Source organism: Nylanderia fulva, unplaced genomic scaffold (genome assembly GCF_048542155.1).
Source record: "Nylanderia fulva isolate GAGA-0341 unplaced genomic scaffold, ASM4854215v1 Scaffold38, whole genome shotgun sequence".
Taxonomy (NCBI): domain Eukaryota; kingdom Metazoa; phylum Arthropoda; class Insecta; order Hymenoptera; family Formicidae; genus Nylanderia; species Nylanderia fulva.
Genome location: NW_028190455.1, coordinates 1,027,414 through 1,040,989, shown reverse-complemented (window position 1 = coordinate 1,040,989; position 13,576 = coordinate 1,027,414). Strand labels below are relative to the sequence as shown.

At 29.5% G+C, this 13,576-nt stretch overlaps 4 protein-coding genes across 7 annotated transcripts; 2 read left to right on the top strand and 2 right to left on the bottom strand.

The window, feature by feature from the left end:
* Positions 1 to 58: 58 nt before the first annotated feature.
* Positions 59 to 4,787, bottom strand: LOC114930610 (mitochondrial intermediate peptidase). The gene is made up of 10 exons (XM_029302466.2): positions 4,397 to 4,787; positions 3,995 to 4,257; positions 3,467 to 3,653; positions 3,317 to 3,396; positions 3,002 to 3,190; positions 2,722 to 2,863; positions 2,311 to 2,649; positions 1,949 to 2,170; positions 1,592 to 1,822; positions 59 to 1,274 (listed from the first exon to the last, which is right to left on the bottom strand). Exons 1-10 carry the CDS (start codon positions 4,535 to 4,537, stop codon positions 960 to 962), a joined length of 2,109 nt encoding a protein of 702 aa, XP_029158299.1. The 5' UTR covers positions 4,538 to 4,787; the 3' UTR covers positions 59 to 959.
* Positions 4,788 to 4,942: 155 nt separating this feature from the next.
* LOC114929695 (Phosphotyrosyl phosphatase activator) lies at positions 4,943 to 7,073 on the top strand. 2 transcript variants are annotated; one of them, XM_085485569.1, is made up of 9 exons: positions 4,943 to 5,133; positions 5,205 to 5,328; positions 5,400 to 5,485; positions 5,646 to 5,849; positions 5,939 to 6,156; positions 6,259 to 6,383; positions 6,469 to 6,569; positions 6,678 to 6,785; positions 6,854 to 7,073. In XM_085485569.1, exons 2-9 carry the CDS (start codon positions 5,286 to 5,288, stop codon positions 6,980 to 6,982), a joined length of 1,014 nt encoding a protein of 337 aa, XP_085341695.1. In that variant the 5' UTR covers positions 4,943 to 5,133; positions 5,205 to 5,285; the 3' UTR covers positions 6,983 to 7,073. The 2 variants fall into 2 exon arrangements, with proteins under 2 accessions (XP_085341695.1, XP_029157168.1); XM_029301335.2 differs by having other exon boundaries at positions 4,943 to 5,328.
* A 608-nt stretch (positions 7,074 to 7,681) lies between these two features.
* O-fut1 (O-fucosyltransferase 1) lies at positions 7,682 to 9,399 on the top strand. Its single transcript, XM_029302453.2, has 5 exons — positions 7,682 to 8,097; positions 8,176 to 8,299; positions 8,364 to 8,734; positions 8,809 to 9,045; positions 9,148 to 9,399. Exons 1-5 carry the CDS (start codon positions 7,879 to 7,881, stop codon positions 9,343 to 9,345), a joined length of 1,149 nt encoding a protein of 382 aa, XP_029158286.2. The 5' UTR covers positions 7,682 to 7,878; the 3' UTR covers positions 9,346 to 9,399.
* Positions 9,400 to 9,436: 37 nt separating this feature from the next.
* LOC114930592 (carnitine O-acetyltransferase-like) lies at positions 9,437 to 13,258 on the bottom strand. 3 transcript variants are annotated; one of them, XM_029302440.2, is made up of 13 exons: positions 13,240 to 13,258; positions 12,499 to 12,577; positions 12,304 to 12,434; positions 12,002 to 12,137; positions 11,745 to 11,917; positions 11,513 to 11,666; positions 11,286 to 11,451; positions 10,991 to 11,178; positions 10,783 to 10,869; positions 10,573 to 10,715; positions 10,168 to 10,495; positions 9,934 to 10,071; positions 9,437 to 9,829 (listed from the first exon to the last, which is right to left on the bottom strand). In XM_029302440.2, exons 2-13 carry the CDS (start codon positions 12,532 to 12,534, stop codon positions 9,632 to 9,634), a joined length of 1,878 nt encoding a protein of 625 aa, XP_029158273.2. In that variant the 5' UTR covers positions 12,535 to 12,577; positions 13,240 to 13,258; the 3' UTR covers positions 9,437 to 9,631. The 3 variants fall into 3 exon arrangements, with proteins under 3 accessions (XP_029158273.2, XP_029158254.2, XP_029158264.2); XM_029302421.2 differs by lacking the exon at positions 13,240 to 13,258 and adding an exon at positions 12,971 to 13,226; XM_029302431.2 differs by lacking the exon at positions 13,240 to 13,258 and adding an exon at positions 12,971 to 13,225 and having other exon boundaries at positions 10,573 to 10,698; positions 10,769 to 10,869.
* Positions 13,259 to 13,576: the final 318 nt, after the last annotated feature.

Below are 13,576 nucleotides of genomic sequence, written 5' to 3'. Positions count from 1 at the left end.
TTAGTAAATGATACGAATGTGTGTATAAAGAACAGGAAATGTTCTTTTTGACGGAAAGTTTTAAATCCAAGAAACATCGATATATAAACGCAGTACAATGTAAATACATACCTGATCAGAAAAGATTTTGAAATTAGTTTTTTAATCGAAAAGACAGTACTGCCAGTAAACTGTTTTGGAACATCGTTTATGCTCCCATAGATCATAATTTTATGTTGCCATGTACAGATTTAGGATAACCTCAGGGGATGTGAAAAGGTAGAGTATACATATAAATTAATATTTACTCACAAATTACCTTATACTGCGTTTGAATTATATGTACAATACTATAAAACTTATTTTTTTGTAATAATTCATAAATTTAACATTGTACATAGAAAATATAAAGGATTCTGTACTTATAATAAAATACAACTAAGAAAAAAAAAAGAAATTAATGCTGCTTAATAGTATCATATCAATTATTTATAATCTCATGAGAAAAATGTAGAAAAAATTTATATAGAATTCCATTTATTTACTATGTTTTTAATAATTGTTTTGATATTGAAGTTAATTTGTAATTAACTCCTAATTAAAAAATAAATCAGAGTCCTAAAAAAAAGAAATATATAAATGACAGAAATATACTCTTCTAATTAAATTTAAGTGAATTTTAAATTGTCAATTTTACATTGAAATTCAATTTTAATTCAAAATTTTGTTATAATGTTGAAAATTACTTTAGTAAATAATTTTGTGATGCAGAAAAATCGATTAATCATATTGTTATTAAAACGTAGTAGGATATACAGAACTATCTAGAAACAATCTATGCAGTATATTTTATTCATACTTTTTTGTTATAAAAATGTATTCTATACATCCTATTCTGAGGAGTTTGTTATACAAAATTGTACAACACATGTGCAAAATATCACATCTGCTACAAACTATAAATTCTGCTATATTGCAAGTTATGAAAATTTTATACCGTTACGTTGTTTTATGGTTTCCACGTGCAGATTCTTCATATCTACTTCGTTAATTAACGATTTTGCAAATGTAGCAGCATTAGCTTCCTTGTTCAAGAAATCTGACACTAACTGCGATGCTGGCTTACCGCCTCCATGTGCCAAGCATTCCCTTCGATAACGATTACCCGCTGATCGACAAAAGGGATCGTTATGGAAATACGTTTGCCAAATCCAGGCAGCGATTGCACGAGATATTAGATAAGAATAATATTTTGCACCGTATCCAACCAAATGAGAAAATCTCAATTGCCACGCCTGTTAAATATATTAATTATAGTATTAAAAATCATACAATCTAATTAATTGTGTCAACTAAAAATCCTAATTTAAATCATTCTATTATTTAATCGCAAAATTTATTCTAGTTGTTTGACCAAGTTCTTATATAAATTAATTTTGATAAATTAATTTAATAAATAATTTAAAATATAAAAGACATTATTCATACAAAAGAAATATTGTATCTTTTAAGATTTTTAATTGATTTTATAATTATCTACTTTTTTTTATAAATACGACCTTATATAGATTATTTCATAGAGTCAATAGAAAAAACACATGAAAATACATACTGTGTTTTCTACATATGGAAGACCATAATATTCCTTTTGCACATCCGCTAAAATCTTGCTAGTGGATTTTGTTATTTTACCACTATGATACACTTGATCTAGCATACTGTAGAATACTTGATTCTGTAATTCAGAAGCGCAGAAAATGTTTTTCGAAGCGCACAGCTTGTGCAATAAATTTTCCGGCATTGGTTCTTGAGTTTGAAAATGTTTTGCAAATTTTGATACAACCTGTGATTGTGCAGATAAATTAAAACACGTTATGTTTAAGTACGAACAAACTTATATACACTAGAATTTCAATAAGCCTAATTTATATTATTTATAATATTTATGTTATTAATGTATATTTTTTACCCTAGGATCACTTGCAAAATACTCCATCAGCACACTCGGAACTTCTGCAAAATCTGTGCTGCATCTAGTACCAGTAACATGCTGATATTTTGTTCGCCCGAGCATAGAATGCAAGGCATGGCCCATTTCATGAAACAGATTGTCCACAGATGATGGACTTAATAAACATGGATTTGACCAACGTGGCTGCGGTAATGATAGCATAAGTACAACTATAGGATTCTAAAAGCAAAATGATGCTATGATAAAATCGTCAAAATTTCTGCAATTGTATGTATATATCTATGAATAACAACAAAAACTTGATAATTCTGCTAAATTATTAACAATATACATAGTTATTAATAATTATATATATTTACTTGATAAGAATCATCTGGTAGTTGCTTTCCACCTTGAATTGTAAAATGACAGTCTTGATTAGGCTTCCCTACTCTTTCATAGAAATCACAATAGATATAACCCAAGATTCCTTCCTCTTCATCTATTACAGCTAATTTATGAATGTTATTCGCCCACACTTCTCCAGATAACACTGGGACAGATTCAAGCTTAACTCCATACAATGATTGTGTAAGGATATTTAAACCCTCCATACAAGCACCGAGGGAAAAGTATGGAGCAAATTCAGTGGAAGAGGTATTTAACCAAGTTTTCTTCGCTTTTGCCATGAAGTAGGCAGTATCCCATGGCATCAATTTCTGTTTAATAATTCAAATAAATAAATAATTTTACAATTGTAAAACATATACCCCCTAAAGATGAATACGAACTTGTTTCAGATGCGATTCAGTATTTTTCATCTTTTGCATTTCTTGAAAATCTTGTGCTGCTTTAGACTGCAAATTGTCATTCAGTATATTAAGAAATTCTTTCACTACAACAGGCGACTCGACCGTGCTCCCTTTCACAGCTCTATAAAATAATAAGTTTTTAATCTATGTTTAATTAATCTATGTTAATAATACGTTTTTAATCTATGTTTTAATATATATTTAATATATGTTTAATATATGTTTTAATATATGTATTTTTTTTATTCATTCATATTACCTGTGTGCATATGATGGAAAGCCACAAGATTCTGCTAGTAAGTGTCTGGAGCTCAAAAGTTCGTGTAATAGATAATCTTGCTCTTTATCCGGGAAAAGAAACAATTTATACGCCGCTTCGCGAACAGCAGTGTTGGAGGAGTCTGTATAAAATCCTTGCACTAATATCTGACCGTTGTCCGTCACAAAACTGTGAAACGTATCCGATATCAACGAGGTACCTTTCTAAAGCTTATACCTTTGAAAAGTTTTAAACAAAACAATAAAATTGTTTTAACGGAGCAACGCGAGTAATCGATTGAAATACCGCACTTACTATTGTCTAATAACATCGGGTAATGCGTCAGCGTCAACTGTCCTCGGAGTCACAGCACCAGCCATAAATCTTTGACCCACCTGAGAGAAAAAAAGAAAAAGCACATATGAGTATATGGTGATTAAAAATATATCATTTAATAATACTTACTTGCAAAATATAATCATTTAGCTCAACTACTTTTCTCCTCTGCCTTTCTGGTAAGTGTATACCACATTGTTCGAAATCAAATAAAAATAATTTAGCTACATGATTATCTATATTGGATGTCACTTGAGTATCACCGTTATTTGTCACTTGTTTTAATATATCATACAGCTCACGATGTGTGTTTAATCTATTAAATATTGAGTTAATAAATATAATTGAGTCATAGTTTACAAATCAAGCTTACTGTGGTACCTCTCTCTCACAATATTCATTCAAAATTAAAATTATTGAATGCTTTTTATTATACCTTCTTATATTACTTAAAAATTTTCTAGTTCAAATAAGAGAATACAGTTCAATAGAAAAAACTTCTATAGCAGAAATTACCATACAAAATATATAAAATATAAATTATTAACATTTTTAATTCTACAATGATATAATAAAGAAACATTCAAAATAAAAGTAGCTGTTATATAATACTTAAATGTATAATTAATAAATTTATTGTATAAGAAATAAACTTGCTTTTCAACTACACCACTGATAGTTATACAGGCATCTTCGGCAGCTCGAACATACTGTTGATCAGGATGTGCAACTCTAATAAACTCAGCCATATCTGCTACTTTACATAGTGTATTAGATAATTCATCAAATATTTCCACCATTTTTCTCTTTCTGTTCTTGTTTACAGCTTCATCAATAAGAACATTTACATGTGCTAATGCACGATTTTTCAATATGTCAAAACCATTTTCATCTTTTAACTCCGGAATACCAAATATTCCCTTTAAAAAATGTTTAAGTAATAAAATATATGTTATAAAATGTGATATAAAAATATAAAGTCAATACTACATTATATATTAATTCTGTTTAAATTAATTATAGCTTAATTCTGTTATTATAAATTGAATATATACTTACTGTTTCTTTCTTCAATAAATTTACTGAGTGATTTTCATCATTAATAGTTGAATTAAATGCTGTGGCGAGATGTGACCACGTGTTTAGTCTTCTGCCACTTCGTAGATGTCGAAAAATTTGTCTCTCAAATATTCGTAGCATCTTTCAGAAATGTGAAAGTTATATGAATAGACAAGTCATCCAGACATTAACATGTATTAATACAATCTCTATGATATAATACAACACTATTTTGTGTAGCTCTAAATATTTTATAAAAGAAAAAAATAGAAGCAAGATAATTTGCAATAATTAAAATTGTGTATAGTGTATATTTATAAATATTTCTAATAACTCTCTTCACAAACTGAAATATGCGCAGAGAATTTTCCATATAAACACATGCACATAAACACTCTATAGTGTACTAAAACGAGCCTTTCCTATACCATCTTATATATAGAAAATCGGGGTCAAGAATTGGATTTTGACCAATCAGCTGACAAGTTGCTTTGCTCCGATTGGTCAATCCACAAACGTTAAACATCATCGATAATCTCAATCGTAGTGTAATATAGCCTTTACGTTTGACAATTTCGTTGCAAGTTGCAAGTTATGAATGACATATCGTCTGTGTGTGACTGCGTAGTTTACTTATTTACAATATATACGGAATAATTCTCTCTTTCATAAACAAGAGAGAATATATATATTTTCGCCCACATTATTTATATATATTCCCGTTAAATTATTACGAAGTAAATATTTCATTTCGTGTTAGGTTAGCCGGTATTTAGCAGATCGTGAAATTAACAAAAAATATTTTCAGTGATGAAAAAAATATTATTGCGGTTTGCTCCTTGATAAAATTATTATAATAAATTACAGCCAAATTCTTTAAGTATTCATTATGGCAACACCAAAATTTCCTATGAAAGAAACACAGTTATTACGTATGTATTATTAGATATTAAATGCAATTAATTTGAATTTTATATTATTAACATGTATTGTATTATTTTAGCTGATCAACATGAATTTGTTGTGCCAAAAAAGCATATCAAAATTCCGACTGACATGGCAGCTTGGCAAAAGTCTGAAGCATACTTTGTAAGATAATTTCTGTAGTTGTTTTATTGTAATTTTAGACTTAACAATATTATTAAATAACCAGAATAATGTATATATATATAAAGAATATTTTATTTTCAATAGTCTTACATAAACATTTAATTTTTTTCACATTTATATAATAAAATTTTATTTATAGGAATATTTGGGATTTATTTTAACATTAAATGAAGCTGTTCAAGGCAAAGCTTTAGATGCAGAGTGTTCACAATCTTCTTTAGTGAATAATGTTGTACAAATGTTAAACAAATTTGATGAATGGATAACAGAAATTCCACCCACTGAACAGCCCCAACGATTCGGTAATAAATCATTTCGTACATGGCATGAAAGACTACAACAGGTATGGTATTAGTGCTTTATTTAAAAATAATTAAGATTTATAAGATAACTTATGATAATTTTACTTTATGACTGATTTTTTTATTACAGAATGCAGTAGAGGAATTGAAACAGGTATTGCCAGAAGAATTACATCGTGCAATCATAGAGATAGTTCAGTATTTATGTGAGAGCTTTGGAAATCCAACTCGTATAGACTATGGAACAGGCCATGAAATGGCTTTTCTCATGTTTCTCTGCTGCATGTTTAAAATAGGCGCATTTAAAAATGAGGATAAAGTTGCTGTTGTAATAAAAGTATTTAATAGGTATTTTAATTTTTAGTAATTTGTTTGGTTTGTTATACAAAATTGTTTTTAATTTTATTTTTTGGGTCAACTTTAGTTATTAAATTTTTTTATATATTAAAGGTATCTTGAATTGGTACGTAAACTTCAGTTGACGTATCGTATGGAACCAGCAGGTAGCCATGGTGTTTGGAGTTTAGATGATTATCAATTTGTACCTTTTATATGGGGAAGTGCTCAGCTTATTGGTATTAATTTCTTTTTAATAATATAGTAATAAATATTATTTTAAAATTAAACTTTTAATGTATTTTATATAATGTAATATTTTAGGACACGCTCGGATAGAACCTCGTCATTTTGTAGATCAAGGTATTGTAGAAGCTTACAGCAAGAAATACATGTTCCTTGGCTGCATTGAATTTATTTCACAGGTATAAAAAGATTTTGTACAAAGATATAATACTGTGTTATTATTGTGATATACATTATCTATAAAAATTTAAAAATCTATGTTTTAACATTTATGTTTGTTTCATTAGGTGAAAATAGGACCTTTTGCCGAACATTCAAATCAATTGTGGAATGTTAGCGCAGTATCCTCATGGCCAAAAGTAAACAGTGGTCTTATCAAAATGTATAAAGCAGAGGTAATTAATCAATAAAATAATCACATATCAAGCTCTAAATGAAATAAATTATTGTTTTTGCTTCTCAGGTATTGGCAAAGTTTCCTGTTATACAACATGTCTTCTTTGGCTCCTTGTTACCATTAACACCAATGAATGCTCCCCCGAACAGAGGAGCTAGTCTCAATGTATCATCACCACCATCAGGAAAAACCTAATGAAAACGAAATGGCATGCATATTAAATATGTTTATTCTGTGTGGATTGTTTTATTCCCACTATTTAGAATAAAATTATACATTATTCTTACACATTTCAACATCTCATTCTATAGTGCTTTTGATAGCTGAGGATGTGTTTATTTAGTTTGTCAAAAATTCGTGCATTCATAATTATATGAAATATAAAAGACAATATTTTTATACATTGCGAGTGTATAACATGATAGATAATATAAAAGTTATGTTATTTAATGATACAAATTTATTTATGAGATATTGCGTTTAATTATGATATAGACATAAAATAATAGATAATTTTGTAAGCATTTCCTCTCAATAAAGATATAAAAACTTGTTTTATACAAAAATCTAAATTTAACTCACAAGAGTAGAGTAGTTTATTTTGAATATAATGTTTTATGTAATATAGTATTTTTAATAAATAATATTTAATAAATAATGTTTTATGTAATATAGTTATTATTATATAAAAGAATAAACTTCTTATGTCTGTAATATAGTTAAGTATGTTTTATGTAATATAATATTTGTTAATAATAATTCTCAATTTTAAAATTTAGTGCCATATTTGGCCCGAGCAAGAAACAAAATGATTGGTTATCTTTTCTGATGATGCTCCAATTCTTATATATTTTTAATCAATGCTTGTTTCCGTAGAAACCAGCTGTTGTCAAGTTAGGTTTATCACGCATGCGTCACAATGACACTAATGGAAAGTGGAAAAAATGTGCCTGAAAACAAACGGTTTACTCGTCGTTTGACAAATATAATTCTGTTTCTGTGACAAGAACTTGTGCAAAATATTCAAAGTTTTATATTGAAATTATATATATTTTATAGAAAGTTAAGAATATTAAATTTAAGTCATTACAATGCTCAGAATATCAATTTTTATATTATTTTTGATACACGTCGCCTATTGTCAAAATCATGACATTGACATAAACGGCTACATTGCTTTTTGTCCCTGTATGGGACGTTTTGGCAATCAAGCGGATCATTTTTTAGGAGCTTTAGGATTTGCCAAGGCTTTGAATCGTACTCTCCTGTTACCGGCATGGGTCGAATATCGTACAGGAGAAACGAGATCCGTGAGTGACATTTCTATACAATATAGACATTGCAATATTTATTAACATTATATGCAAAAAATCCAATTTAATTTCTAGATACAAGTACCTTTTGATACCTATTTTAACGTCTCGCAAGTACAAAGCTGCCACAAAGCATTATTAATGGAGGACTTTATGAGAGACGTTGCACCAACGTTGTGGCCACCTGAGGAAAGAGTATGTAAGTTTTACATATTAATTTATATAAAAGAATAAACTTCTTATGTCTGTAATTTTTCCCTTAGCTTTTTGTTATTCGTCTCGTACAGGAAGCGAGGGAGAGTCCTGCAATGCGAAACAAGGAAATCCATTTGGTCCTTTTTGGGACACATATAATGTAGATTTTGCTCGATCAGCATTTTATGGTCCGCTTCATTACGACGTGCATCACACTGACATGAAGGTGCAATGGCGAAAACGCTATCCAGCTGCGACTTGGCCGGTGCTAGCGTTCACAGGCGCACCCGGCAGTTTTCCGGTACAATTCGAGAACAAGTATCTACAGAAATGTCTTAATTGGAACGACGATATGCTCGATAAAGCAAAGGCGTTTATAAAAGAAAAATTACCAAAAGGTGCATTTGTTGGCATACATTTGCGGAATGGAATCGATTGGGTAATTGCACTTATTAAATTTTAATGCAAAGAATACAAATTTTATCCTAGAAAATATTTTTCTGTTTCCTTCAGGTACGCGCCTGCGAACATATATCGTTCACGCCGAATCTTTTCGCCGCACCTCAGTGCCTTGGATATCGCAACGAACGTGGTAAAGCAACCATGTCTATGTGCCTACCATCGTTCGATTTAATAGTACGTCATCTGAAACGTGTCATTCGCAATGGCAATGATATCAAATCAGTATTTGTGGCTTCTGGCAGTAATCACGTGTTAGATAAACTCGGAGAATCTTTGGCACGTATGAAGGTAAGCTTATATGTTTATTATATTATTAACACGTTATTAATGATATTAATTGTTAATATTATTAATATTAATCCTTTCACATTGTCATCTCTATATTTGTAGATACCAGTATTTCGGCAAGAGTCGTCGGCATCGCCTCATTTGGATTTAGCAATTCTTGGAAGGGCTAATTATTTCATAGGAAATTGTATCTCTTCCTTCTCTGCTTTTGTAGCAAGAGAAAGAGAAGTCAAGGGATATCCGACATTCTTCTGGGGCTTTCCTAACGAAAGATCTTCTACATTTCATTCAGAATTGTGATTTTTGTAATTTTTTATAATTTTATATATTAATAAATTAGTAATTAAACATTGATTTTGGAAAAAATACAATCATAATGCATACAGAGCAAGCCAGATCAATCAGAGTGATATTCTGCAAAGTATTTTCAGTCTGTAATACAAATTATTCCATAAAAAAGTAGAAAACACGAATCTACTTGACTTACAACGTACTCTATTTTACTCATACTTATACAAATATTTGCATATAAAAATATGAATCTCGACTGAACATTGATCGCAGTAAAATTGCATATCTTATAATATTATTCGCTTCCTATATCTCGCATGTTGCACAATGTTTCTTGTAAAACACGAGCAAAATCCTTCGTGTTAGTCTTTTCGCAAGCTCTAAACGAAGAACAGGCGAATAGAATATCTTTTGCTCGTGGATTGTAACAGCAACCATAACCGTCGGGAACAACCGGTCCATAGCACATGAAAGAGGCTGAAGTATATGGTACCTTTATAAGAAAAAAAAATTAATTTGCATTAATTTTCATATCTATAATTTTTTATAAAAATATCAAACTTCTCACATATTTTAAAAACTTTGTTTCTGAGTTACCTGACTCGATGTTAAATTGAAATATGTACTTTTGGTATAACCAATATCCTTATACAATTCTGGAAGCTCCATTCCTTCACTCTGCGCTATCATTTTTAAGCCGAATAAATGTCGATCGACACCTTGGCCTAACGCAGCCTGTGCAAAAGAAATGGTGAACTCTAATTTATACATCAAATTCTTAAAACATTGATTGAAGATACGCTTTAATTTAAGCAAAGAAATATATCTTACTTGTCCAGCTATATTTTTATGAGCATTTATAGCTCTGATCATTGCTTCTTTCTTTTGTGCTTTAGTTTTGCAACCAGCATCGTAGAGCATCATTTCTGCAAATTTGACAGACTCGGTGCTAGTGGATCTGATGCACTCGGTTCTGGCATTAATAAATCTTCGTAATGCCGCGCTTTCGTAATGCGCTGGCGGTTTTCTTTGCAAGTTGTAGAAAGTTACTTGCATTGCGATCTGGATAAAACTGTCGGGACTCAGTTTAATTGCTTTTATCGCGTCCGCACCGAACTTATCGAATGTAAAACATTCCATGTCTATGTCCTCTGAAAGTCTGAAAAGATCGTATTTATACTTTTGATTATTCCAACATAATATGTAAATAATAATCTTGTAGATATAATCACCTACTTGTCTACTGAATCAGTAGCTTTCTCGATTGCATTCTCTATAACATCATTAGTTTCAAATTTTAAGAGCTCTGCTCTAGAGACATATTTAGAATCTTCACACTTTGCGCTACTTTCTCTTACCGCTCTGAAAATAAATGAAAACTTTATTTACATATATTATAAGAGAGCGGAATTACTTAGTAATTATTATTTACATGTATTTTAATACATAATCGTGAAGAACAGCAACTGGAACACCCTCACATGGGCAATGTTCATATTCCATACCAATGTAACCATCCGCGGATACTATATACTGCAAAAAATGACCTTTGTTTATCTCAACATCAAGATATGATTTCGAATATCTTATCAGTTTTAAATTATATTTTTATTTTTAATTTATAATTAATATTTATCAATCAGAGATACTTCACCTGTACAGTTTTATCATGCCACCTATTGCCTGCATTTAAACAGCTGTTGAAGCCTGTCAAAGCCTGAACTGCTCTAACTGAAGCATTATTTTTTTCCTTAAAAGCATCTTTAGGTATATTTTTGTCCAGGCACAGTATAAATAAGGATGTTTCTATATCCTTGATTATACTTCTGTTATTACCCAATTCTGAAACAAATACAAAATAACAGATGACACTAGATGATAATTATAAACAAAATTATATATGCAGAAAGATGCAGTTTGTTGCAAAACAAAAGTAAATTGAAATAAACCTATAAGTAAGCTATGGTCCTTTGCCCAAGTATCTCTGTCGTTTCCAGTTAAAATTCCTACAGGCTTCCCTGGCATACATGAGCGATCTGCAATATCTTTTATAGCAGTCACGAGTTTACCCTCACTTAAAATGCCATTTTCGTCGACAATGCAAAGTTTAAAAAACTGTAATATAAAATAAAATGTATTCAAGTATATCACTTTCCATTTAAATAATTATACTCACATGATTATTACTTATGATTATTATGTGTTTGGACTCATCTGTATGCAACAGTTTATCAATATTTTTGTTGGGTTGCCTATGTGTGCCAAGTATCATGCCGTAAGGCTGCATGTCAAGTGGATCATTGCGAACCATTTCTTGTTTCATCTTTCCACTGTAATGTCACAATTACAGTTAAGTATATTGGAAAGACGCACAAAGAGAATATTATAAAAAACTATATAAAACTTACCTCTTGACCATTTCATTGTAATTACAAACTGCAGCAACGAGACGTGCTGCAAATAGATATATATCATCCGGTCTGTTGAAAGTAACTGGTGGTCCAACAGTTCCAGGACTAGAATGTACAATAACAGGAGCACGATATCCCAAGTATGCAACTTGCAACCACCAATCTTTCATCTAAAAATTATTAAATATTAATTAAGTATATTATTCATCTAATCAACAGATTAACCGATTAAAATGTATAAATGCAACAAGTACCCAATTATCAGTGCTTTGATATTTCTCCAATAATTTAGCATGTAATTGAGGTCCTACACCAGTGTTGCTTATAAATTCATTTACAATTCTCTCTGTATTTTTATGTTCTTCATTGGTCAACAATGGCTTCAAAGACCTATAAATTATAAATATAAGGTATTAATAAAAAATATAAATAAATTAACATAAAAATAATGTATTTAAGCTAAATATGTAATAATTATTTATATATTTATTGATATATATGTTAAAAAAAATAAAAAATAAACATATAAAATAAAACAAATAAACAAAAAATAAACCTCAAATAACGCTCTGCAGTTTGCTTGAGATCAGGAACAGGTTGTTTGGGAAGTAGTTGCTTATTTAGATTTAAGGTTGTTATAGATGGTCCACGAGAACTTGATGGTGTTCTACGCAGTTCATTGTAGACCTGTTGATTCAACTTTCTTGAGTTTTTAGTTCTATATGAAAAATTGATAATTATATGTACTTACTGTATACTTTGACACGTTAGATAATACTTTGTACATAGTTGGTTTCTCTAAAAAACTTGAGGCTGATCCCACTGTAATACTAGAGAAATAAAAATTGATATTTTCGAAGATAAACAAAAAAAATGAGAAATAAATAATATAAAACGGATGTTAAACGAGACGAATGTTTAATGTAGCACACTATTTGCAAAGTAGGTCATCTGTCAAAAGTGTCAAAAATATCTCTGTAGAGAGATGTCACTCCCATACGTGCTTAAATACGCGCGTTAATCAATTGACAACCCTACCATTATCTAGGTTTACATTACATTAAATTGTTAAATGATACACATTGTGTATGTGTGTGTGCGATGGACATTGGACCGATCATCATAATTGGAATCATCGTATATTGTATACATATATATAGCCTATATTCATTTCGCGAACTTATTATTAAGAATAAATAATAAATAGAACAAAATATACATACGCATCCATATGATAAAAAGTAAAATTCCTTTCTGCTTTAGCAAACGACGCAATAATTAATGCACAAAGTCGTTAAAAAACCAATTAAATCTAGAAAGCAGAAGCAGAAATGTCATATGTACGTCTTATCTTTTGTGTGTAAGAATACACGTATGTATACAAGATTTCTCCAGTCACGTTTGATAAAAAGCGCTATATTATGCATTTCAAATCATGATATCGACAGATTGAAAATGTAAGAGAAAGAAAACCGGTTGTTTATTTTTTTACATTATTTATGGTTGACGACATATGAACTGATGTATAAATCGTGGTTATGAGATTTATCTGCAGAACAATTATATAGTTAAAAGAGTTTAGTAAAGTTATTTAAATGTGTATATTACTTATTAAAGAATATATATATATATATTAACTGTTTGAAAAATATATATAATATTTATATAATAATATAATATATATAATATATAATGTATTATATAATAAATAAATACATATATATATTTTATTATATATATATATATATATATATTATATATATATATATATATATAATATAGGCATTAATTTTTTTATTCAGATTCTTTGATAAATTTAGAATCGGTTT

Excerpts from the sequence above, each read along its gene's own strand:
- LOC114930610 (XM_029302466.2), bottom strand. The coding sequence starts at position 4,537 with ATGCTACGAATATTTGAGAGACAAATTTTTCGACATCTACGAAGTGGC. Across the intron at positions 3,654-3,994 it reads ATCAGTGGTGTAGTTGAAAA|ATTAAACACACATCGTGAGC; the intron begins GCAAGTTTATTT and ends AATATTTAATAG. Across the intron at positions 1,823-1,948 it reads ATTTTGCAAGTGATCCTAGG|GTTGTATCAAAATTTGCAAA; the intron begins GTAAAAAATATA and ends GCACAATCACAG.
- LOC114929695 (XM_085485569.1), top strand. The coding sequence starts at position 5,286 with ATGGCAACACCAAAATTTCCTATGAAAGAAACACAGTTATTAC. Across the intron at positions 6,570-6,677 it reads GCATTGAATTTATTTCACAG|GTGAAAATAGGACCTTTTGC; the intron begins GTATAAAAAGAT and ends TTGTTTCATTAG. Across the intron at positions 6,786-6,853 it reads TCAAAATGTATAAAGCAGAG|GTATTGGCAAAGTTTCCTGT; the intron begins GTAATTAATCAA and ends TTTGCTTCTCAG.
- O-fut1 (XM_029302453.2), top strand. The coding sequence starts at position 7,879 with ATGCTCAGAATATCAATTTTTATATTATTTTTGATACACGTCGCCTAT. Across the intron at positions 8,098-8,175 it reads GTACAGGAGAAACGAGATCC|ATACAAGTACCTTTTGATAC; the intron begins GTGAGTGACATT and ends TTTAATTTCTAG. Across the intron at positions 8,300-8,363 it reads GCCACCTGAGGAAAGAGTAT|CTTTTTGTTATTCGTCTCGT; the intron begins GTAAGTTTTACA and ends TTTTTCCCTTAG.
- LOC114930592 (XM_029302421.2), bottom strand. Across the intron at positions 11,452-11,512 it reads TAATCATAAGTAATAATCAT|TTTTTTAAACTTTGCATTGT; the intron begins GTGAGTATAATT and ends TTTATATTACAG. Across the intron at positions 10,072-10,167 it reads ATAAAAATATAGCTGGACAA|GCTGCGTTAGGCCAAGGTGT; the intron begins GTAAGATATATT and ends TCTTTTGCACAG.